At 32.4% G+C, this 26,985-nt stretch overlaps 1 protein-coding gene across 2 annotated transcripts in view; it reads left to right on the forward strand.

Moving 5' to 3' along the window:
* LOC106457669 (kin of IRRE-like protein 1) overlaps positions 1 to 26,985 on the forward strand; it is a 110,263-nt gene that overhangs the window by 29,211 nt on the left and 54,067 nt on the right. Inside the window, exons 1-2 of one of the 2 annotated variants that reach the window (XM_022383673.1) lie at positions 24,914 to 24,963; positions 26,044 to 26,246. In XM_022383673.1, the coding sequence (XP_022239381.1) occupies positions 26,100 to 26,246 (147 nt within the window). In that variant the 5' untranslated portion in view covers positions 24,914 to 24,963; positions 26,044 to 26,099. Of the gene's footprint in view, positions 1 to 24,913; positions 24,964 to 26,043; positions 26,247 to 26,985 lie in introns of those variants that run through there. The other variant, XM_013917108.2, reaches the window with a different exon arrangement.

A 26,985-nucleotide genomic window follows, 5' to 3' on the forward strand; every position in this document is an offset into this window, starting at 1 on the left:
AAACTTTATGTAATCGTGTTGTTTAGTTACAGCTGAAACAACAGTAGATATTATACCAACAAAACCTTACATTCTGTTCTCTTGTTGTTTAGTTACAGCTGAAACAACAGTAGATATTATACCAACAAAACCTTACATTCTGTTCTCTTGTTGTTTAGTTACAGCTGAAACAACAGTAGATATTATACCAACAAAACCTTACATTCTGTACTCGTGTTGTTTTGCCACAGCTTTACTTACTACATAACTTAAATGTGTAGTACTGATTCAGTCATCTATGCTGGCTTGAACAGTGGTTTTTCATGACATTACTGACTGACAGCTGCTGTTTAAAATATATTACTAAATTTTATTCTTGTCGATCGATGCTCGTTAAACACATTTTATAATTTTTCTACGTGCTATTGAATAACAGCTTAATTAAACAGTATATACTATTTGTATGCACGTCGTTTAATTAATGGCTGAACATTAGTTCAAACATAGTATTCACACTACTGATTTTACAAATGTATTCATTTTATTAGCTCTCAGTTAGATTTTAGTGTCTTGTTATATAGTTATTCTCATAAGGAGATTCACTAACGCTCATTAATCAGTTACAATATATTTCGCCAGGACTTAAGAGAACTTACAGGAGTATTGTGTTCCCGCTAGTTCATTTTGATGACAACCAAAGGGACGTCGGCAGGAAAACTTCCCGTGAGCTTCCCGTCTGCAGGAACACGGAGCAGTCTTCATAACATAGACATTAAGATATCCTCAGTGTAGCCCCAGAGTCTCAATTAGCTTACTTTTAAATTAAGGGGTCCTCGAATTCAAAATTGTGTATCGTCTAAGTGACGTCGTATTTACATTGGCTTTGGGTTCGAAGAAGATGCTGCGGCAAGGAAAGACCGTTGCTTACAGTGCGCCTGCGTCAGGCTCTTTAGTTGCGTCAATAGCGGCTTTGCTCTGGGTGCAGCAATAACTGGATGGCATGCTGCGGAACCTTACCTTGTTGTTGAATGATAATGAATCCAAAAACTACGTGGCCAACCTCCAGTTTTGTTCTTTAAAACACTGTTTAACCTTTAGGGTCGTGAAGAATGAGTTAACCAAACTTCGATGACCCTATGACAAGCGAAGGTTATCTACGTCGATGACACAGTCACGTGTGCTACAGATTCGATAATGTTTTCCTGTAATATGTTTACAACTGATAAATATTCATCATGATGTCCATTCGTATCCTTGTTTTATGTCGTGTGTTTTTGTTTTTTTTATAAAATTTTAATTTTAACTAAAACCCTACCACAATCCCTTAGTACCAGTACTCTATCATAACTCCTTGCTACCAAAACTCTACCACGATCCCTTGCTACCATAATCCTTTGCTATCAAAACTCTATCACCACTCCTTGCTACCAAAACTCTATCACCACATCTTGCTTACAAAACTCTATCACCACCACCCCTTGCTACCAAAACTTTACCACAATCCTTTGCTATCAAAACTCTATTAACACTTCTTCCTATTAAAACTCTACCACAATCCTTTGCTATCAAAACTCTATTAACACTTCTTGCTACCAAAACTCTACCACAATCCTTTGCTATCAAAACTCTATTAACACTTCTTCCTATTAAAACTCTACCACAATCCTTTGCTATCAAAACTCTATTAACACTTCTTCCTATTAAAATTCTACCACAATCCCACTACCAGACGCAACGAACTATATAAACTTCGTCATAGCTTTGTTTAGCTGTTATTAAGAACCAAGTATGTTAATGTCAACGAAAACTCTAGGGGCCCTGTGTAAAGTATAACTTGCTAAGGCGGACACTTTGCAGAAATTTGGATAGTTTATTTCAGTTAAGAAGAAATGTGGGTCGTAACATTGCACCATCGCCTTTTTTTTTTTTGCCTTTAAGTAATTTTGTTTTTATGTCTGCTTTTGAATAGCCTTATTTGTGTATTTAAAATTGTCATAGTTTGTATGAATCACCCTCATGTTTTTTTTCCTCACTAGGTGGCGACTAGTTACACCTTGGGAATCCCAGGACCAGTGATGGAAATTGCATCATCATTTCACTGACTAACATCTCACATGCGCACATTTTCAGTTTACATTGTTTCGATGTTCAATATTTGTTTGGTTATTTTAGTTTTATGTTTATCATGTTTACGCTTTACGTACAACAGTGATAGATAGATAGACAGAAACACAGATAGATAGTTAAATGGAAAAACCCTAATTTTTTTTTAAGTGTAAGATCTTTAATTTTTCATTTATTAAAATAGTTATTCATTTTACTTAAGAATTTCGAACTTGAGAACTTCAACTATTTTGGCTCTAAATTTATATATGTATTTTAATAAATATTTTCAAACTATATTTTTTATGCATTCGTACCTCGAAAGTAGTTATATTTTTTACTGGAACCCTGTAAGAGTTAAAAATTGAGAAACGGTTTGTTCTACTGCCAAAACACTTTATTTAAAATAAAAACAGCTACATAAAACAGTGAAAACAGCAGTGTGTCAATTCTCGCTCATATAAATCGCTATGAATATTAACAAAAACAAAACTGAAGTGAGCTTTTATGAAGGAAATATAATAAGGATAGAAAAAAAACGTTGTTAATTTGAGTCTTTTTTCTTGGTATATGAGCTTCAGTTAACATTTGGTGTACTAAAAATGTGCCATTCTGTGGATCAGCGGCAAAATTTATGATTTATGATGCTAAACTTCAGGGTTCGATCCCTGCGACAAACACAGCGCAGGTAGCGCATTAGGTGGCTTTGTACTAAAGACAAGTCTAGTATATATCCATATAATAGTACTGTCTGTTGTCTGTTCAAGTAACTATTTCGCGGGGTTTGGATGGATTTTCACCCAAATTGGTACGGAGGTTCATTGGGTCCATGGGGAGATACATACAAAATTTTCAGTTTCACATTATGCGTTTTGCAGTCTCTATCACTCCATCACCTCCTGTAAATGTTAAGAGGATTTTAAAAAGCCACATCGCTTTTATTCTCTCATTTTAAACTGAGTCACCTATCTAAAAACAAGACCGTTTGGCTTTTCATAAACCAGACTGTTCATTCACCTGCATACTAATTTTAACGTTGGTACCTTTCCTTGCTCTTTGGACAAATTCCCTGATTTTTTTTTCCTGAACTTTTATATTAGTACTGTATTTATATTTTTTCGTACGTACAATGTTTCAAACTCAAAGTTCACTGTATACTCGTAAGGGATCTCTTATTGTAAGTTGTCAAGCCAGATTGGTTGTTTATCTCATCAGTTTGTTTGTTTGAAGTTGAGCACAAAGCTACACAATGGGCTATCTGTGCTCTGCCCACCACGGGTATCGAAACCCGGTTTCTAGCGTTGTAAGTCCGCAGACATACCGCTGTGCTATAGGGGGGCATCTCATCAGAAACTTTCGAATAACAACTTTGTGGCTAACATTTTGATTCTATCTGTTTTTACCTGATTTATATGTATATAAACGTACGTGAATATTGTCCTTGTTTTTCTTTTGTACTATAACTTTGATTATTCATTAAAGTCACCTGAAAGATTTTCTTTCTCTAATTAATATTCTCACCTCCATACGTACAATGTTTCAAACTCAAAGTTCACTGTATACTCGTAAGGGATCTCTTATTGTAAGTTGTCAAGCCTCATCTCCATACGTACAGTTTCAAAGAGTTTTACAAAACTTAGTAAATATATAGGCCCAGTTTCATTATTTCTGGGATTTGAGCCACCCTGTTTAACATTTGGTGTGACAATAATCACTTGTAAGGCACCGTTTCTATAGTATTTAAAACTGTAACTTTGGGGGGGTGGGGTGGAGTTGGGTCAAGTACATTAAATCTATTGTTTTATTAACGTCGCATGTAGCACTCATATGCAAAATATATATATTAGTGTCCTGATAAATTGTTCAAGATATATGTGTATGTGGTAAAGTTAGGGTTAATCGCATTTTATAATAAAGATGGTCCAAGTCCCATGCTGTGTCCGCCATGATTAGATACCATCATCTGACATTCTACTTTCTATTGTAACAAGTATCTCTGAAGACGATGAAATCATGCTTAAACCTCAAATTTGAATAAACTATCTGCAAGCACCTCATTGTACGTGAATGTCGACTTCCAATATCACATGTAAGCAGATCAGAGGTATCAAAATTACTTAAGTAGCCTCGAGGTGCTAGACTGGTGCGTAGTAGTTTGTTTTTGGTTTTTAATTTCGCGCAAAGCTACACGAGGGCTATCTGCGCTAGCCGTCCCTAATTTAGCAGTGTAAGACTAGAGGGAAGGCAACTAGTCATCACCACCCACCGCCAACTCTTGGGCTACTCTTTTACCAACGAATAGTGGGATTGACCATCACATTATAACACCACCACGGCTGAAAGGGCGAGCATGTTTGGTGTGACAGAGATTCGAACCCGCGACCCTCTGATTGCGAGTCGAGTGCCGTAACCACCTGGCCATGCCGGCCCAGTTTAGTTGTTGATTATAAATCGTAAATCGTTCTTCGTGTTCAACTAAGTTTAGAAAATCTAGTGGGAAAGTATTTTTTCAATAAATTATTTTGCTTTATTAATTGAACAAAGTTATTTGAGTCTGCAACAGAAAAAATAATGTATTATCACACACAGACACATGTGTAAATATATATATATATCCAATACTTCGATGTTTTCCTCTATATAACGTCTTGCATCTCTCTAAGTTTAACTTACCTCTTGGTATATTTTAAACTTGAATTCTAATCAACAAGATTAAATGCTTGTTTGTTACCTGATTTTCACGCAGAGCAGCTCCAAGACTATTTGCGCTGGCCGATCCTAATTTGAAATTATAGACTAGAGGGAAAACAGTCAACACCATTAACTCTTGAGTTACTCTTTCACAACAATTTGAACAGCATATTATAAAGCCTCGCGGCTGAAAGGGAACACATTTTTAATAACAGGATTTGATCCCACGACTCGCCGGCTGCGAGTCGAGCGCCCTAACCGCGAGGCCATGCGAAGAACTATTAACTGGAACATTGTAGAAGCAGTACACAAGAAATTAACACTAATACAACTGGATTGTAACTGTAAATTTTTCTACTGTCAGCATAGTTATGCTTAATTTAGACATGTTTCTTAAATCGCAGACTCTTTTCTTATTTCCAGAATAATTAATGTTCTAAACTTATTTGAATATACCTCAACTGCATACTTACTCGATAATAAATTATTAAATAGGCTTAAACATGTAGGCTTAACCGAGCACTAGAATTTACGAAATGAAGTAAATAACGCATTCATGGCAAAGCTTTATGTTGCTCCGTGTTTGTCTATTTACTTTAAAGGGTAAAAGATGCAGTAAGAGAGATCAGATGTTTCAACTTCGCATTTCGATTTACTGCTTTGCTTTCCATTCTCAGCATACAGTGTTTATATAAGTCAATTTTGTTTAACTAACTTGATCTCTATTTTACACACATTTCATATTTCATTTACAGGTGTTATGTCCTTTCACTCAGATATGTTATTTTTCATGTGTATGAAACAGATAGTACTATACTTTATCCACAACATTGATTACATCAGCCTGCAATGGTTTTATTGTCTTGATACTTTTACATGTTCTACAGTAATTTCTGTACGCTGAATCCGAAAATGATATCAATTTTTCTCCATCACGTACAGATTTTTCACAAAGCGTCATATGTACTTTTACATAAATGAATCATTTTTGTTGAAATCGGGTCACATTTTGTTGTGCTTAAAATGTTGACAACTGCTGGGTATAGATTTCTCTAGACCAATCGCGACATGAGAGCCTTATCGATCGTTCTAGAACCCAAACATAAGAAACACAATAATAAAAATGTTTATTGTGGCAAACGAAATAATAATTTGATTTAAGTAAGAGTTTTTTTTCTTCCCGATTTGTATAAAAATACTTACGTGATAGAAAAAAAATAAATGTTATTTTCGAAATCTGCGTAGCTGAATTATGGAAAATCCGTTATTAAAACCAAAACATCTTTTATGAAGTATAAAATCGCAGGCCTGTGTTATCAACTAAAACAGTTAGGTATGTCGCTTTGCTTACAATATATAGTTTTACCAAGCCATTATAATAATACGAGCTTTTCTGTCTTCCTAAACACGTAGAGATTCAATGAAAGATCATTTATATTTCACTTAGAACATTTCTGAATAAGTATTTGTTCTTCTTGATTTCACTCGTGCCTGTAAAATTATTTGCGATTCACTATGTTGGACACAATTTGTCTTTACCCGTTACAGAACAAGCATATACTTTTATCGACACCTTCAAATACTTAAAAACTTTAGAAAAAAGTAGTGTAACATCTCGAAGTTTAACGATTGTAATAAGCAGTCGAAATTGCTTTAAATCATTATATTTGGTGCATGAATTATTAGTCGTCTAAGAAAGAAAGTAAAGGATCTGCTACGTGACAAAACATCAACCTACAACGTCTCACTAGATCAACTCCAATTCAACTTATAAAATAATCGATACAACAAAGAATATAATTATTTCAAGCAGAGTTGTTAGACATAATATATCAATATCATCAGTATTAATTTACGTATAGAAATAATTATTTTTAATAAATCAATTCAGCAATTATATACATATCTATGTTAATAAACAGTGCAATATACAATAAGTCAGATATGTTAATAAACAGTGCAATATACAATAAGCCAGATATGTTAATAAACAGTGAAATATACAATAAGCCAGATATTTTAATAAACAGTGCAATATACAATAAGTCAGATATGTTAATAAACAGTGCAATATACAATAAGTCAGATATGTTAATAAACAATGCAATATACAATAAGTCAGATCTCTTCTGTTTTAAAACTGGCAAATATCAACATGGACAAATCCTGTTTGAAAACCGACTAAAACAATATTTTCGCTTTTACTATCAATGTGATTTACTTTTCTACTTTTTCAATAATGAAGTTTCAGTCAAGATATTTAATAATCAAATTAACAATTTCATCGTCCCATTGAAACAAATTTAACAAAACCAATCCCTTTTATTATATTCACAGCCCAGCTCACTTTTTAGATTCTTTTATTCCATACTTTTTTAAATTTTGCTTATTTTATTTCTTTTTATTCGACTGCTATGTTTTCTCTCTTTGTTTAGTCTCGAACTTTAATACACTGTATGAGAGTGTCGGTGAAAAGAGTATAAGAAGAGTTATTGCTACTTTCTTTCAGTCGAATTCAAGCCGTCCACTTCCAATGCTTTTAATCGGTGAAACGAATTTTTTATCGGTTCATTCTTTTCTTCAGAGAATGAAATGTTTAAGCCGATTATGTACCATTTTAAGAAATCTAATGATATTCATATTTTATATATTAATCTGGCTCTTAAGTCACGTGAAAGACTTTACTCACTCAAATGATGTGATGATGGAAATACTCTGTGATCTGAGGGTCTTTAAGCAGCAAGTAATTCAGTAACTTAAAACAAATTGTTTCGATGAATCTTTCTATAGTTTTCTACAACATTATCACTCGGATTTAGAAACTCTTTTATTTGACAGTATTTTCACATATGAAATCATCTGGGTTTTAAAGTTATAAAATTATGATATACATATAACACGTAATAAAACCTGAAAACTCAAACTACTTTCTTGACGAAAGTTGTCTCATCAGGAGGAAGTACTTATATAATTCTATCATTTCAAGGTTTAAAAGCCGACAAATGAAATTCCTTACATAATGCTTAAAATAATGAAACTGTCACATCAATTAATACAGCCTTGGCCAAAATATTTGCATATTGTTCTAATTGATGCTATTGTCTACATCCATGGAGTAGTTATTAACTAAATGCCCTATTAGTAACAGAGAAGGTAATACATGATCGGACAAACATGTACGAATTGTTATTCTGGTTTGTATACATTGTTTTGAGCATTTGTTCGTCAAAACATACATACACACTTGTTTTGCATAAAAGGGCATGATTTAGTATAATCTTTTTCGAAACAGATCAACGCTTTGTTCAGAGAATTTCTCTGTACTTGGTGTAGAGTCATGCCTCGTCATGTACCAGAAGTTATAGGGCGTCAAACTGTTCGACTGTCCAGAATTGGTATGAAGCAAACAGTGTACTGTATCCAGAATCGTGAAACGTCATCGGACTAGAGGAAACGTAATCACAAAAGTCTACTGGTAGACGCCAGAAAACTACTCCCCGAGATGACTGAATTTTGATCAGGTTAACACGTCAAGGTCTAAAGAAGTCTTGTTACACCTTACGATAGAAATGGCATGAATACATTAATTACAGGGTATCCAGAAGAACAGTGAATAGGAGACTGAACAAACAAGGTTATTTTGCAAGAAGGGCTATCTCCAAACCGATATTAAGCAGAATTCATCCTCGTCACCGTGTTACTTGGGCAATACAGCGTGAGAACTTACGATTAGAACACTGGCAACATGTCGTCTTTTCAGATGAGTCCTGTTTTCAGCTTGTTAAAGCTGATAGTAAAATTCGTTTCGCCTTTTGACTGGAGAACAGGTGAGAGGAGACTGTCTTTCCCACAGAGAACACACAGAAGGTGGTGCGGTACATGTTTGGGCAGCTATTCACCATAGTGGAAAAACTGTTCTTCATACCCTCTAGGGAAACGTCAATGGCGCCTCCTAAGGCATTACATGAAGACGATATTTCTGCCATATGCTAGGGCAAGATTTGGCAACACGTTTGGGTTCCAAGATGACACTGCCGCTGCTCACAGTGCACGTATTGTACACAATTATATCGAGTAGGATGTTACAAGATTTCCATGGCCAGACAAGTCTCCAAATTGTTATCCCATTTAGAGCTGTTGGGAAAAACTGAGCAGGAAAATTGTTAACCACGACCCTAATCCAGCTACTGTAGCTGAGTTGCAGCGCCTTCTAATGACAAACTGGAAAGAAATCACGCTCCATTACATTAATAACCTCATCGCATAGATTATTAGAGTACGAGGAGGGCCAACCAAGTAATGAAGGTTTAATATGAACGGATATAAGGTTACAAATGCTATTTATAATACTTTGATGATATATTTTGCCATTATATATGTTTTGATAAGGTTTTGTTGTAAATAGTTGAAATGCTGAATTACATATTTTTCTATAGGTGTCTGATAAAATTGTTTGATGTTTTAATAAATCGTTCATGATGCCCATAGAACCTGTCTCATTATACAAATTACATATGTAAATGTTTGATATAACATGCATTTGTCAGTTTTGCAGCACTAACTGTATTCGTATTTTATCTTAATAATAATGATCTTATTTGTTACAAGACATGCAAAAAGTTTCGCCAAGACTGTATATAGAAACAAGTACATCGTGCAGAAAAAACTCTGAAATTCTTATCGTTGTGGAGAGAAAATAATTGTACAAATGTTGAGTAAGAAAACAGTGTCTCAGATTCATGTTCGTAGAATCATATAATTTGATAACAAATATTCTCCTAACCCATTATACAATATACATTACGCTGCCTATAGCATAATACAGACAAATATTCATTAGATGTGTCTGGTGTAAGAAACTAAATATCTATGACAATCTAAACGGATACAAGAATTAATACATATTTATCCTCTTATTGTTAAATTCTCCTATCCTATCCTATTTTTACCTGTCTCTCAAATCATCTACTCAATAGCGAGAACATATGAAAGAAATTCTCAGGGCTTTTTTAATTACAAATTGAATTGAATAAACTCGTTAATTATTCAACAAAACTCTACATGACTATATCAACGTATATCATTTAGCCTAAAAGTTACCAAAATGCTTATTTTAGACACAGAGGTGAAGCTCCACTTTCAGTGAGTTCTATAAAGTATATATGACCTTTGACCTTTGTGGTGAATGAGTATAGCTTTCAAACTCTCACTGAAGAAGACAGACCAATGCTTTGTCGAAATATGTGGCATGCTCCCCCAAAAATAAAACACTTTATTATGCCTGTAAATCCTTGTTCCTTATTAAGGAACTTCAGAATCATCTGAAGGTAACTCGTGAAATCAAAATTCATAATTATGTAAGAGTCTTAATTTATTAAATATTTTACTACACCGATATGAATTATGTTTCCAATGAATCTGTATGATTTATTTTAATATTTAATGTGAATGGAAATCTATATAAAGTTTAGATAATTAAAAGTAAAATCAGTATTTAGTGATAAAACATTTTCAAAGACTTTTAAAATAGATCATATCAATCTGAAGTAATATTTTATGAGACGCAAGAGCTACAAAAAAGCATGTTTAGAACTTCTCTGGTTTTAGAGCTTTAATGTTCTAAAATAGAGATTTTCATATTAATTGCTCGAATGTAATTTGCAACATAAGAATTTTATGTTGTAATTTAAAGTTCATTTGCGTCAGAACAAATATAATAATACAGTAAATCTATACCAAACTGTCAAATTACTCTTTTTTACACCTTACTTACCAAGGTCATGAATTACTTTCAATCTACACAACTCGCATAAGTAAAGGTTAACTAAAACTTACAGTAGTAGTATAAACTCCACTTACAGTTTTTATATATGAACATTTTCTTATACCACCAACAATTTCGTCAGTCTGATAAAATGCCGTAGTGGCATGGATCTAAGAGCATATCTAAAGATATAAAGTATCTAGATTCACTGAAAAAAATTTTGGGCAGAAGAAAAATATGTTTTTCCATATCCTCTAAATTATAATTGTTTTTTTCAAATAACTTTTTGACTAGAAATGAAGAATATGTTTCAGTGGATATATCAAAATAAGACTAATACAACATGGTCAGTATAATAATTGTATTATACTTTGAACATCCGTTATACTGAGCAAAGAACATTATCACAAATTTGTCAAACTGGGGTCAATATTGATGAAGAATGAATGCTCTTTGAACACAGAACTAAATCATGCCAACATAGTAAGGCCAGCATGGAATGTAATTTAAACACATGTTTTATAAAAAACATAAGGAAATTATAATTATTAAAATTACAATTTTTTTGCACCGAGCTTTATTGTTCAAAATTGCATAAAACGATTATTTAATAAAACATATTAAATAATGATATTTTTAGTGTAAAGTAATTAGGAGGTCTAAGCAAATTAAATATAATCTAAACAAATTATCGGTGTTAAAATAAAAATAATGTTGTGGTATTAATTCTTACCGTAAAATTTTAATTGGTAAATAACTTAAATAAAATTAATAATAATTACAATTCATTCTGATCCACACCGTAACAGCCGTTGATCATGAAAAGTGGTGATATATATATAAATAACACCAAAATCACTATTACGTCTACCGTATCCCAACCGGCATCATGATCCCTGGAATTGGGTGAAAGATTGACACTGGATATGTCAGGAGTAAAGAGTTTGGCATAATGTAATATATTTTGCTTTGGTTTCATTGATAGGATTTTAGAATTTAGTCACGGGATAAATGTGTGTTCTGGCACTTAAATGTCAAATATGAAGATATATTGAGAAGTTTTGACGCATATTTTTCTTGATTGAAATAACTGACCAGGAAATAGGCGTACATTGCTATTGACTAAGTTGAAAATGATTCTTAGTGGTAAGTACCATTATTAAGATCTTGCACTTCAATTGACTCAATGATAACAATACGCTTGTTCTCCGGTCTATTTCTTTGGGCAGATAAGTGACACAATATATTTATACCTCTTAAATAAATATACACATCATTTATTTAGATCCGATACGTTGTTTTTACTAGCTATTTTGCTCATTAATTAACATTTGAATTTATTAAAACTTTCTTTGACACATAACAGCCTTTTTACAGCAAACTATCTAATTCTCTTATTAAAATTTTCTGAACTTGACCTTTTCAATCTCCCTTTTTAAATATATATATATTATTGGAATTAAAATGTTTACTAGTCCTTAAAACAACATAATACAGTAATTGCCATGCCAAAAAGTGATAGGAGTCAGAAGATAACGAAACTTAAACCAAATATTAAGCATTTTATGCATTTCTTACTGTGTTTATTTTGTTTACTTGCTTAAATAAAACGTTTCTTTTGTATATTACTTCTTCGCTCCTAAAATGTATCCTTTCAAGTTAAAATGATTAATTTCCCTGTTTGCTTTGGTAGATCTACTTTATTTTCCATAATCATGAACGTATTTTGCTGTTTACAAACTTAAACCCCTTAATGCGACTATTCTTTGAGGTTCATAATGTGGGAGAGAAAACTTAACGAATAAAACCAAAATCCATATTATGTTCATAAATGCACGTGTACTTTGTTATCTAATTTCAAAAAATATAAGCTTCTAAAAAGCAATCTCGTTTGTATGAATAAATAAATAAGTGATTGCAATTATTATTTGCTCCGATTATAGGGCATTTAATTATCAATATACTAAAATACTAACTTTTACAAAACGTCTTCAAGATATAAGTTAAAAATTAATGAGACTTTGAATCCTGAACAAAAATTCCGTTCATCAAATAATTGCGTGCTTCTTAAATTAATTAACCAGAAAATTTTAAAATCGCCTCCTAAGAGAAACTGGAATAGAAAATCTTCAAATTCTACACATTATTCTTCTGAAACACAACCTTTTCTAAGGATATGTTGTTACTGTAAGTTCAGATTTTCTAAACTAATATGCATGATATTTGTAGTTCTATTAAACCAGATCCTAATCTCAAAAATAATTGTTTTAACTTATACATTAAATTATTTAGAAGATACTATACTGATCGGCTGTCTACTTGATTATAGTTGTCTAATTCTTAAACTCTTGTATAAGTATTCATTAATTCTAATAAATCATAAGTTAAAGCAATTCTTTCGCTCCTACCAAGTAAAAGTAGCAATTTTTAGCAAACCATCTTCATTATTTCTTATGCTGATACGAATAGTAGATTCACTTTCAACTAACAATCTGTCTAATGAGCTGCAATCCATATTTTTAATGTTTTATTTTTGTACCAGAATAATTTCGATTTTAGTATTTAAAAAAATGGAAAAAACTATATTTTTTCGTATGCCTTTCACTCGCTTTTCTTTAGCATATCAAGCAAACAGTAATCATTAGGAATCTGGAAATCGGGATTAATAACTAACTTTTTTTAATATATTTTATTTCTGTAGAATATCTTATTAGCACAGCGTAAATTTCTTATGAGAAATTAAAAGCTCAGAAAATTGCATTAAAATTACAGTAGAAATACTTATACAAGTTCAAGTAAAAGTTTTTCTATAATTGAACATATCACAAAGAAACACATTAATGGAATCACATTCATGATTTTAAAATTAAGGTAAAATAAATGTATGAAAATCTCTGTTTTCTTGACTTCAACTTTTACAATGCAGATCAGATTTAGTCGCTTAAATATATATATATTACTATATGAATCTGAAAAAAATCTCAATTTCTTTTACCTTAAAGAGTCATTAATTCTACGAGTGTGGGACCAAAGTATTACATTTCATTATATACTGACAATCTATAGCAGACAACAACTGGTATATTAAGTTGATTCAGACCTAAGTTGATTCAGACCTATATCAGAACACCAAACAATAACTTCTTTAATAACCCTAACGTTCTACAGTGTCATTATCTGACTAATAAAGATAGCCAAACCAACGGCTACGGTGAAAGGTGTATTTGTTCCTTCAATGGCTTTGTAATTTCTAGTTCTCCAATGAATTCTAAATCCAACGCATGCACCTTCAATAACTACAAAATATGGTTTCGTAGTTATGCACAAAATACGTATATAAATAAAAGATATGTCATTATTTGATAGGACATCGGAGTTTCACAGACATTTCTAGAAATTCAAGACTTTATTATCTCTATTCTAAGATTTGAAATCGCACTATGGGGAAATATTTGGTTTCCGGATATAAGGCAGCCTTTTAAGAAACCTAAGGATAAAAATTTCATTTGTTTGTCATCTCCTAGATACTTCCCATTTACATAACTAAGCAGTCGCAATTTATCCAGTGAATACGTGATATTGTCTCGAAGAATAAATGCCTCATATATATATATTTAAAGCGGTAATAATAATAATAATACACAAATATACATAATTAGTCAAAGTATCAGAATCATTTCCAAGACTTGGTTTCCTGCATAAACGTTCAAATTTCTAATATACTTGCAAGGATCTTGCAACTTACTCATTATGGAAGAGCTTTGCATTAATTGTTAATTATTATCTATGTATTTTGGCTATAGTTTTAAATAAAATATATAATTTGTGTGCCTTCCTTATTTTCTCGTACAATATGAGCATACCTTAAGTACGTTCTTTTCCAGCTGTTCGATTCTTTGGGTATTCAAACAAAAATAAATCAGAAAATCTCCCTCTTCTTAAACTTAGAGAGGCTTTCCACCCTGATCAGAAAGAATTTCATGTTCCACTCGATCTGTATCACTGTATCCAGTACAAAATACAGGGAATTTTGCAAATGACTTTTTTTAACATGACCATTTTTCCAGACGACAAAACAACGTCCTGATACCGTTCAATAACAACATATTATACACTGCAACTGCATAAGAAACAGTAGAGTATAATATTCTTTCCGCTTAATTCTCATATAACTTTAAACAGTCAGTAAAAATCATTCTAAACTTGGAAAACAGCAAAACTTTAAATTCATTCAAGGCATGTTTAACTTGTATTTAGTATTTGCAAAAACTGCGTGAGACCAGCCTATGCATTTGAATCTTATTATTTCATTAAAACACTTAGAAGTTACCGATATAAAAGGCACTATAAAGTCAGCTAAAAGAGATAGCCTGAAAAATAATTTAGATTATGTATCTTATTAAAAAATCGCAAGTCAAAGTTTTATTATTTAAACAGAAACTTTGCTTTAATATATTTTAATGCTATAGTTGTAGGCTTGACACAAAGGTATTTAAGTTTAATATAGATAATGGGACCACAATGATGCGATGATGAGGAGTTTCAGGGTTGAAAATCTTAAAACCTTTTGCTTTTTTCCCTCTATGTTAATCTGTATATATATATTCAATTTATCATTTATTTACTCCTAACTGTTTCCATAATTGTTGCACATATATTTTAAGATATTTGTAGAATAACGTATTTATTGTTACAGTTTTTCGTTCAAGGACAAAAGTACTTTCTTTTTGTAGATTTAGAAAAGGACATAGTACAAAATGAGATTGAAATTTTGAATATACAGACAACATATAATTAGAGCCGATCAAAATTAAACAAGGCGTAAATTTATTAAATACAACGCATTTTCCCTCAGAATTCGCTGTGATAGAACGACGTTCTAATAAGAATACATTATTCTTAATCTGATACTAGCGTTTCATTCCCAAATTACTTATCCTTTTCATAAACTTGTAAGTTCTTTAAACTTAAATTCGATTAATGCTACAGTTTCAGGAAAACGACAGAACAAAAAGGAGAAGTTGAATCGAAACTTAACTGAATTTGATTAAAAACATAACTTTTTTCAACGTAATTACCTCTATTATTTGTTTTTTGTTAAGCACAGAACTACACAATAGGCTATCTATGCTGTACCCGCTACAGGTATCGAAACCCGAATGTGAGCGACATGCCGCTGAACCACTGGGAGTTACCTCTATTGAATGCGTTATCAGAAACATTCACCACAAACATATCTCAAAGCTAAACGTTTGATGCCGCCTTCATACTTTGGTCACGAGCAATACAATGTCACTTACAACATGTTGTGATTGAGAACTACAAACCATGGTTTCAAACAAGCCCAGTTACATTGTCAAAGTGGCATGGCATCCGATTTAAAACCCCACATGACAAAATCATGTAACTAATGCCTTGTGAAAGCAAAGTCCTATATAAAGCTTTTAAGACTATCAAAGCAGTAAATAATGTCCTTAATTCATAAGTAGAAGCAAACACGTGTTTCTGTTCCTTGCACAAAAACGTATCGACACACAAGAACAGCTTGTTTTAGATTTTCGTTCTTAATACGATGAACATATTTTAACTAATTTATTTGAAGAATTCAATATTCAGTGTATCATATTTTGTTCAGAAGAAACTATTGATGTCATTATTTTCCTTTCTCAGTATTACTTAATATTAACCTCCGGTCAGATCAAGCTACATAATTTTCTTACGTTCTTACTTGCAAATATTAGAATGCGTTGTTTCATCAGTTCAATACCCTATAGCTTCGGTCGTAAACCCAATAATATTCGCGAGGTTTGACCAGATTAGGAGATTTAGGTTAATCCTAAATACATATATAAAGCTAAAAATCTTTATAGTAAAAGTATAACAATAAAAGATAAAATTAACAATGATAAAACTAAATAAATTTAATATTCTAACCAATATTGTTAATGAAAATAGCAATAATGAAATAATATAGCATACACGTATACTATAGTAATATAGTACATACTTAAGGAACATGCGGGAAAACTTAACACAAAAAAACCGCAACACAGAAAAGACGTGTTTGTTAGAATAAAGCTAAAAGTAAAAAGAACATCCTTGCCTCACAATGTTTAGTGTTAAGAAACAGAAGTGACTCATTAAAATCCTGTCATTAAAATTTTCATTGCGTAAGTTTAAAAGAAAGGAATTGTAACTGTACTTATTGCAGGAGAAATATGAAATATGTGAAATCATTTGTTAATTTATTTTCTTAATATACAGTTTTTCCTATATTAGATGTACGGAAGTTGTTGAAAATAATGACTAAAAGTTTTAAGGAAGAAATTAATATTCTATCTGTTACAATATGACAAAAATATAGTCATTTGCCTTTAACGTTCGCTTAAGTGTAAAGAGGAGAAAGCATTTAAAACTAACCAACACTTTATAAACAAATTATCTTTTATTAGACGGTTATAATATGATAATATTGGTGGAGAACGAGCTCCTATATTCGACTGGGTTTACGTCTTTTCAGGATTCTATTATATACTTATCTATTTGGCAGCCATAATTTGATCCGTGATCTGAACAAGTGATACGTGATTCTACGACCTAGTGACTGCCTCCATTAATGAAATCTTGGTTTTTGTTCGTAGAAAACCAAGTAACTGACTTGGATTCTCTCCTTTTGAACTACTTTCAGGAATAAAAATTTTCGTGCTTGTCTTAGCTAATTGAGAAGGGTGTATTCATTCTTTAATATCTAAGCTATAAACGTCATTTCTGACTTATTAACTTATAATGTAGATGTTTTTTGTATTACAAAAATCTAGTTCTTTGTTCATTATGGCTGGCATCTTAAAATAAAGTTAAGATATATCTTATGATTTCATATTTATTTCTAAAGGTTGGTAATTTGTTTAACTAATAGTATTTTGCATATTTACTGTATAATTTTATTTTGTATTCTCTGCATTATACCATAAGGAAACCATAATTGATTTCTAGGTTTAAGTAATGTCTGTACCAATGGATTTCGCATTGTAGTTATCGTACATACATGATAAAATATAATGCCTTGTAACAGAGATGCTACCATTTCTATGGAGTTTGAGAATGATAGCATATCCATACTAAATATTTTGCATCTGGAGGCTATTCTTGACGTCGTACCAAGAACATAAGTGAACCTTCTGGTCTATAATTTTAGCTGAGATCATCAAGGCCGTAATTAACAGAGCAATTTACCTGTTAATATCCTACTAATGTGGATTTTATCGTGCTCATAAAATATAACACCCAACACGTGCCTTGTAATGATTTAATCAACAAAATTTATAGTGCTCATAAAGATTGGACAAAAAGCAAATGTTTTCTCCTTGAAGTACGTTTTCTAGTACAGTACAAACTTAAATCACTGCTATAAATCATGTTAACATATCGATTTATCCTCCATCACCACATGTTATAGACTCCTGAATTCTACAGTTTTACTATCAATAACAATCAAGCTTGACTAGGTTCCTTATTTTAATTAATCTTTCCTCATCACTTCCGAAGAGTAAAATCATCTGGTGATTAGCAATGAAAATCTTCCATGAAATCATTCAGTAAAGAAAATATTCACCCAAGTCTAGCGTCCTTAAAATGTTTTTAACATGAACTCCTCGTTCATTTTCATAATCACATTCTGCGATTCAAAGAAAATGTATTATTTAAACATTTTGTGATCCATGTAAAAGTTGTCAGCAGTACGATGTTTTTATAATGTTTGAATAGTTTACGTCAGAAATATCTGAGATAAATAGTTAGATAAATTGAATGATTGATTGATTTGATTTGATTCAAATCCTCTACTGTGCTGCTTAAATATACCTTTTAGCATGTCTATAATGACAGGTTTTATATAATTTTGTTCCTTTAAGGACGAGTTGTTAAAAGCGTACTTGTTAATATTTTTATAGGCCATTTCAAATTTAAAGTATAGCTAACTTTTTATTTTGCAACACTTAGTGTTCTTATTAACAAGCATTTTAATACTAGAAGTTCTTTTATATGTTTTGAATTTAGAACATATTGATTTATTTACGCGCGCTTGTGATTTGATAACCAATCTGGATACTTCAAAATTATACACAATGTCTGACTAGTAGCTATAATTGTTTCGTTTTTCCTAAAAGACATAAGAAATACATAATACAGTTGAAAGTGAAGGATTAGATGTTACTTCATATTTTATTAGATTTAAGGAAAGCTATTTTTCTTAATAATTTTTAATTAAATTTCCTGGTAAAAATAACTGTCAAACAACTCGAAACGACCAGTTTAGATTACACCCAAGTTATATTTAGTACAGGGTCAACAAAAGGCGAAATACAGTATTCTGTACTTCCATATAACTTCATCCTATCCTCATAAAGATTAAAGTGATATAGATGTTAAAGTAGTTAGAATTTATTATTCTATAACAATTATAGAATAATAATTATATATATGTTATATATAAATAATATATATAACAAATATAATTATTCCGTGGATCAGGAGGATCACAACGAAAAAATCCGTGCTTTGATTCACCTAGCTGGACAGATTGCAGATAGTCTATTGTGTAGCTTTGCACTGAGAAAACAGTAGCAACAGTATAACAATTTAATAATCTGAGTTTATTATCATTTAAAATTGGATCGCATCTGTTTTGTGTTTATGCAAGACAAAATATTTAAAATTGCTCTAATGGAAAAATATTTCTATGTCCAACGCTTCTGCCAAACGCACCGATTGACCGAAACTTCGACCACTTTGTTATTTTTCTTTTTTTCAGAGTCTTTAACCACTTCTTTGTATTTTCAGGATTTATCAACTTATAGCTCCATTTTCTTTTGATATCCAATCTTTTACTCGGGTCATGCTAATGTCTATAAAGCCAAAATATTATAAAAACAAGCAGGATACAAAATTCCTTCAGCCTAATTAATTCATTACACAATTCAAACCTCCAAATGTCTCCCCCTATCGAAAATATTTACAGGTCATTATAATCATAAATTTATGCAATAAGTCGTTGAATGGTTCCAAATTATAAACACAAGACATTACATTGTTGTTCAGCACAAAGTTGCTCAATGAGCTATTTGTGTGGTGCCCACAACGATTACCTAAACCCGGTTTTTAGCATTATAAGCCTTTAGACATGCTGCTGAGCTACTGGATTCAATATATTATATAAACAATTTCAGGAAGACAACTATACAAATATTCTTTCAACTAGTCCTCAAAAGATAATGACATGTCCCCGTATTCTCAACAGCCACCCTTGAACTTTATAGTTTATTTTATTAGTTTAAGATTAGCCACTTTTATTTACATTAGAAGGTATTAATGTTTTAAATTTTATAGGACTAAATGAATATAATTCCCTCTATTGTTTATTTGTTGAATTTCGCGAAAACTACTCAAGGAATACATGCGCTAGCCATCCCTAACTTGCAAGTGATAAACAAGAAGAAAAGGAGCTAGTCAACATCACTAACTCTTACCTACTCTCTTTGCTAACGGGATTAGACTCCACAACCCCAGATTGCTAATAGAACACCGTAAACACTATGCCCTATCGAGCCTCTCTCCTATAAATAATGTTTAATCATAATGAAATGCAACTGATTACTTATACACCTAAGATATTAAACTATATTATTCGAACTGAACATCCTACAGATGACTCAGTGGCAAGTCTGGAGGCTTCCAGCGTTAAAAATCGGGTTTCTATACCCGCGATGGCCGCAGCACTGTTAGATCATTGTGTAGTTTTGTGATCATCCAGAAACGAAAAAAATCGAACCAGTAAAGAAGTAACAAACTGTTAAGAACACGATCTAAATTTTGCTATTACAAATACTCATATACTTAATTTATTTATTTTCATATTCACTTATATAAAACATGAGAGTACCTTTTATTCATTATAGTCAACATTAACAGGTAAAAAAGCCTTTACAATGAAGGTAAAAATCAGTAAAAACGTTTAGGATATAGCAAAACACAAAATATTTTTAGATAACTATTTATAGAACTACCAAAAAGCAATAATTTCCTTGAATGTTTCAAGCTGAGAAAATGTGACATCGTATGAAGAGAGTTTTGTAAGAAAATAATCGAAATAGTTCATAGAAAAATACTCTGTGAATTATTTTTTCTCTTCATTTATCCTCTGAAGAACTCTGGTAGCATCGCCTTTACTAAAGAACTAAACATTGTTAGACTTTGACGTCACACATGATTGACTTGACACATGAATGTCTTAACCCTGACGTTACGGCGTGTTTCACCCAAACAACAAACTTGTTATAGAAGACCAAAGATTGGCAGCTTGACACAAAACGGATTGAAACGTCACGATCGAATGAGAAATGGCTTTTGCAGCTTCTGTATTAGAAAACACCAAATAAAATAGGAAATTCCGTAATAATTTAGAGCTTAACAGACACATGATAACAAAGGGGATGCCAGTATGAATTGTTAGAGCTATATGCAGTAATATCTAAATAAATGTCAAACCGTACGAGACTTTACACAAGAACAAAAGATAAGTGTATGCATCTTAATAGTTATTAGATGTCTGGAAGCAAATGTTTCTTTACACTAATTATTCCAGTGGGATACTTTTAGTCATACTGTTAACAAGGCATGTTAATCTACACGTGTTGGTTAAAGTACACGAAATGTTCATTTATTTTGTTTTGCACCTTTGCATAATGAACTTTTTGTACCAGCTAAAACGTCTAATTACATTGTTTTATTTATTTGGCAAGGGTTAAATATGAAGAAAATCCCACTGAAGGCATATGTTTACCATAAAACATTATTCCTTGCCTATAGTTACAACGCATATCATAAGCCTTAAGTAAATGCTTTTGCCTGTATATTAACAAGAAACATATTTATTACAAGCACACTTTGTATGATTATCTCTTTGGGATATTTTCAGGAACATTGAAATATTTCTAAAACTTTACAATGATGGACTTTGCAAGAAAAAATACATTTTTTAAACATATAGTTTGAATTTTTAAAGCATGTGTGTTTTCTATTCCTTTTACGTTGTAATTGTTAATTGTGCCTTTACATGTATCTGTTTTTCTATGTTTGCTTGATATTTAAACTACTCCTAAATGTTTTCACAAAGAGGCGTGAATGTTTGCATGTAAATTCTTGACTCCTACAGAGCACAAACGAATGTTTCGAAAGATTCGTGAAGAAATCTAAAAATTGTGGATCAAGGGAATGTTTTGTCTCTCAGGCTTGAATGAACAGATTTACATCCATAAAGTCATTAAAAACAATAATGTAAATTTAGGCTTTTGGGTCCAAATGTCTACGTGAAAACTGACCTTAAAATGTAAAAGATCATTTAAAGTAATAATCTACATTTAGCTGTTCGAAAGTTCTTATTGGAGCCAATAAATGGGAGATGAATGGGATTGGATGCGCAGAGTTACATGAAAATTTGGCAAGAACACCTAATTGGTCGTACAAATCAAGATTTTAGACCTTGGATGTTTTTAATTTCACCTCCTCTATAGGATAAAAGGTTGGGGGCACTCAGTAATGACTTCACTGCTCTACGTTTAAAAACCGAACAAAAATGTGTAAATTGTCATTCAAGGCAAAATGTACAAATTGTTTTGTGTCGCGTTATTCCTGTGAATTTCTGCATGTAACTTATTAGTACATATACATATAAAGTGGTAGAAAAATTATTGCATCATCCAATCTTTTTTCGCACTTTTCTTGGTTCCCGTAATTTTTTACGAGATTGTACATTGTAGAAATATTCGAACTAGAGTAAAACGGTTATAAACACTGCGTGGAATATGCTGACTCGTATTCTAGTCATCGAAACGCAGGCGTGTATCTTTATTAACAAAACAACCGTGACAAACGTATCACAGCAGATGATCAACAAATACTCGGCAAATACGAAAATGTTCTCTGAGTAAGAAAACGTACATTTAAAGATAATACCACTGATGTACTTGACAAAAACTTGTCAAAGAGTCTGTTTGTTCTTTTAATATTTGGTTGTGCCCCCTCTGGCCTTGATAACTGCTTGAAATCATTGTTGCATAAAGTGCACTAGGGACTGAATGTAGGCAGAGATGAGTTCATGATGCCACACGCAAGTTAGGGCTTCCTGCTTCTTGGTATCTTCTCTTTGTTACCCATTAACTTCCAGTAGTTTCCGATAGCGTTGAGATCTGAACTATTCCCTGGCCAGCATAGTGTCTTGATCCTCTCCTTTGAAGATAGTCCTTCACCTGAAGCAACGAAATATAACCTAAGATGTCTTTTCAATACACATAAAGTGAAATTTCCTCTTTATTTTACGTCTACTTCATCGATTGCATGAATATAACTAACCTCTTTAGCCTTGTGGCATAAAGTAAAGCCATCCTGGAATGTGTACTGGTCAGCTCCACCGAAGTTATCCCGAATTGTTGGTTTTAACCGGGACTCGAGTATATCGTTGTACTTGTTGACATTGATAGTGTCTTTCACAAAATACATGCATCCCAAACTCTGTCCACTGATGCATTCCTATATCTCCTGACCCTTCAGATGCTTCAAAGTTGCATTCACTCATGCTGGATGAAACTCTTCTCCACATCAACATCGTACAAAGTGCTTCCCATCAGACCCGTGCAGGTTGAACTTTGATTAGTCTGAGAAAAATCACCTTGCTCCACGTTTCTTCAGTCCATCCAGTATGCTCTTTGTCTCAGTTGAGCCTCATCTTTCTCATTTTGTTGTGTGTGGTTTTCTTTCTTGGCCATATTGTCGAGTGACTGGCTAAACACATGCGAAACTGAACGGTGCGCGCGATAACAGTGAACCCTGAAGTTTCCTGTCATACTATTTTGAGATCTTTGGACGACAGCCGACGATTGTACAGGCTCATAAATTTCACAACACAATCGTCAGTTGCTGTGGGAGCTTTCTTTCTACCATTCCGCTGCTCCACACAGCCACTCTCTCTATATCTCTGCAACCAGCAGCTCGCTGTAGATTGGTTAAATTTAATTTTTCTAGCAGTCTGCCTTGTCGAGAGTCCCTCTTTACTCTAAAAAGATTTTCTGCTTTTTTTATCGCAGAGTTAACTTGCAACCCTTGGCAATGATACCATCACAAACACACACATTGTAGCAGATATGCTTCTAAATTGACTCTCAGTAAGAACCTCTATTTATAGCCAAAAAACGGCTAATGCAATATCCATGCAGCCTATTAAGCTTCTGATATAATAATTAGACAATATTCCATCATCCATGAAACACATTTGCACCTGTATGCTTGTTTGTTTGTTTGTTTGTTTTTTAATTATGCACAAAGCTACACAAGGGCTATCTGTGCTCTGCCCACCACGGGTATCGAAACCCGGTTTCTAGCGTTGTAAGTCCGCAGACATACCACTGTGCCACTGGGCGTCGCACCTGTATGCATCAGGGCCTCAAAACAGACGATGATTCCGAAGAAAGTATGAAAAAAAATTGGGTGATGTAATATATATTTCCACAACTGTATATCACGTATGCATATTCAGAAACATATCTTATTTCCCAGTATTTATGATACTTTATTTAACGTAAAAAATATTTAATTATTTTTATCGAAAATAAATGGGGTGCACGAAACCAGTTTTATAACTTTAAAATTAATCTTCATCATTAAGTATGAAAGCCTTAAGGAGCTTCGACGACAATTTAAACTTCAATTAAAATAGTCAAGTGAGCTGTTATTAGAGTTCCTCAGATGTGATTTATAGAACCATGACTGTAGATCTGTTTGACTCACACAGAAAACAATACAAACCAGACAAACTGAAACATAAATATAGATATTTGACCCACATTCGAACGAGCCGAACATGGTGTGGTTAGCGTGCCGGACTGTGTAGCAGAGACACTGTGCTTCGCGTCTCTCCACACTATGAGACCGTGGGTGTGTTATATCAGAGGCGGTAAAATCTCCCAGAGAAATTAGTATGATATATCAAAAAGATTGAGAATGTGCAAATCGGCGTATCACGTGACAACGCTAGCCGATAAAAAATCGCAATGGAAAAACATAAGCCAAATCTATGTTTTAACATTTCTTAGATAACATTATGCCGCCGAAAATTGAAATGTATCAGCTTTTTCTAATGCAAAATATTCATGCACTCAGATCATAAATATTGGGATTTTAAAATTTCCAGTACCGAGGTATTTTCTAACCTAATGGTATAAAACAAAGTAATGTGGATCAACTTGGATGAAAGGATCATCCAAAAAGAAATATACAACATGTTGTACACACCACTGTGATTAAACTAAGTGCGACGGCGTGTCATACGCAAAAGCCGTCTGAGTGTCCAAGACAACAATACACAATATAGTACAAAGGTGAGTGGCCTAAAGACAAGTTAAGCAGCAGGAGAAAAACCTATCAGAAAGTTTTTTCATATTTCACTTCATTAAACTTTTAATTTTTTGAATAAAAGGCATAAGAAATTTGCCAAAATATTTTCTCAGTCTGTTAATAACACACTGGCTTCCAGCTTTTAACGAGAAGTGCTTAATTTGTAAATAACTGTTATTTAGACCTTCTCCAAAATTAATAATTTTCTTAGATTTGTTAAATTTTTGGAAGGACATAATTTAGCCATATTAAGTTATTTTCAGCATCAAAAGTTCAAAATTACTTTATCAGTCTTGAAGTTTGTATAAGCTCAGTTTTATCTATCACAGACATAATTTGACCTAAACATAAAGAGAACCTAGTACAATTAACTTTGACCTCCTAACTTATTTTATTGATGATTTTCACACTGTTCAAGTGTTTATATAGATTTTACAAGGAAGTGAGAAAGATATATTTATTAATAGTGTAATTAGAATTGCTAGTTTTACATGAGATTATTTAAAAAATACATAAATATTGGATTTATTGATGTTTAGTATGTTATTTTATAAATATATGAAATAAAAATGTTTCTATAGAATATATTTGTCGGTATAGCTATTAAGCTAAATAAATGCTTGATGATAGAAGATATCAATATGCTAAATATTCATTATTTACTCGAGTGATTAATTCAAAGTAGTTAATAATTCTCTTAACCTGTTCAAAATTTAATCTTACTAATCCATTGTATTCCTTTCTTAAATACGCTGACAAAACAAATACATCCAGGCGTGTTTATTTTTTCGAACCCAGTATAAGAACCTCTGTTATATTTTGAAGTGAAAAAGGTTAGGTTTTTGCATTAATGATTAATACCATACGTTTCGAGTAAGTTAGTTATTAAATAAGATAAAATCAGATAGCAGAGTATATAAACACATTATGTGTGTTTTATATTGTTTTGATAGTAGCTTAGCCATGCTTTGCACAAAGCATTAAATTTCATTGTTGAGCAATGGTCTACTTAAGTACTATAAATCTTCGAATGAACTCAGATTGGCCTATTTTCTTCCGAACAGAACAAACAACAGAAGACAGTTTAGTCTGGCAGTTACAGACTGACAGATGGAGGAGAATGACCACTTCTGGGGAACCACTGACAACTGTAAATGAAGCTTATCGTCCTCACTTTTATGAAAAGGGAACCCCAAAAAACGTGACAGCTCAATTAGGACAAACTGTTTATCTTCACTGTGTTGTAAAAAATCTTGGAGACAGAACGGTAAGAATAAATTAATTAAAAATATTTAAATAATATCCTGTCATATTATCAAATTAAAGCACAGTGTATTAGTATCAGTGAACTCCTTAGCATAAAATAACCCGGGACTATAGAGTATTTCATGTCCCAGCAAATAAGTAAATAAATTTTAAATACTTCTGGAAGCACTTTATATAAGTGCTATTACCAGACATTTGTATTCAACTTATTTTCTTTATTGCATTATTTTTATTAATTAAAGCAGAAAACTGTTTTAAGTGTGCTTTTATTTGAAAGTTCTAGATGTTGAGACTTGTTTAAGTGTGAAAATAACTCTCCAAATTTGACCAGAAATTATTCACTTAATTTTATGATTTATTATTATGTAGATCTAATAAGTACAATAACAAGCAACAGAATTTCAGCTGTAATACATTCTCAATTTAAAAACAGTCCTTTCTAAAACGATTTTAATACCTCTACAGCACACAAAAGTTGTTTGTTGCGTCTTTAGCGAAGCCCGGAAAGGCCTGGTGGTTAGGACACTTGACTCGCAATCTGAAGGTCGCAGGTTTGAATCCCCGTCCGACAAAACATGCTCGCCCTTTCAGGCGTGGGGGCTTTATTTTGTGACAGTCAATCCCATTATTCGTTGTTAAAAAGAGTAGCCCAAGAGCTGGCGGTGATGGGTGACGACTAGTTGCCTTCCCTCTGGTCTTTCACTGTTAAATTAGGGACGGCTAGCGCAGATAGCCCTCGT

The sequence above is a fragment of the Limulus polyphemus genome, unplaced genomic scaffold, assembly GCF_000517525.1.
Source record: "Limulus polyphemus unplaced genomic scaffold, Limulus_polyphemus-2.1.2 Scaffold359, whole genome shotgun sequence".
Taxonomy (NCBI): Eukaryota; Metazoa; Arthropoda; class Merostomata; order Xiphosura; family Limulidae; genus Limulus; species Limulus polyphemus.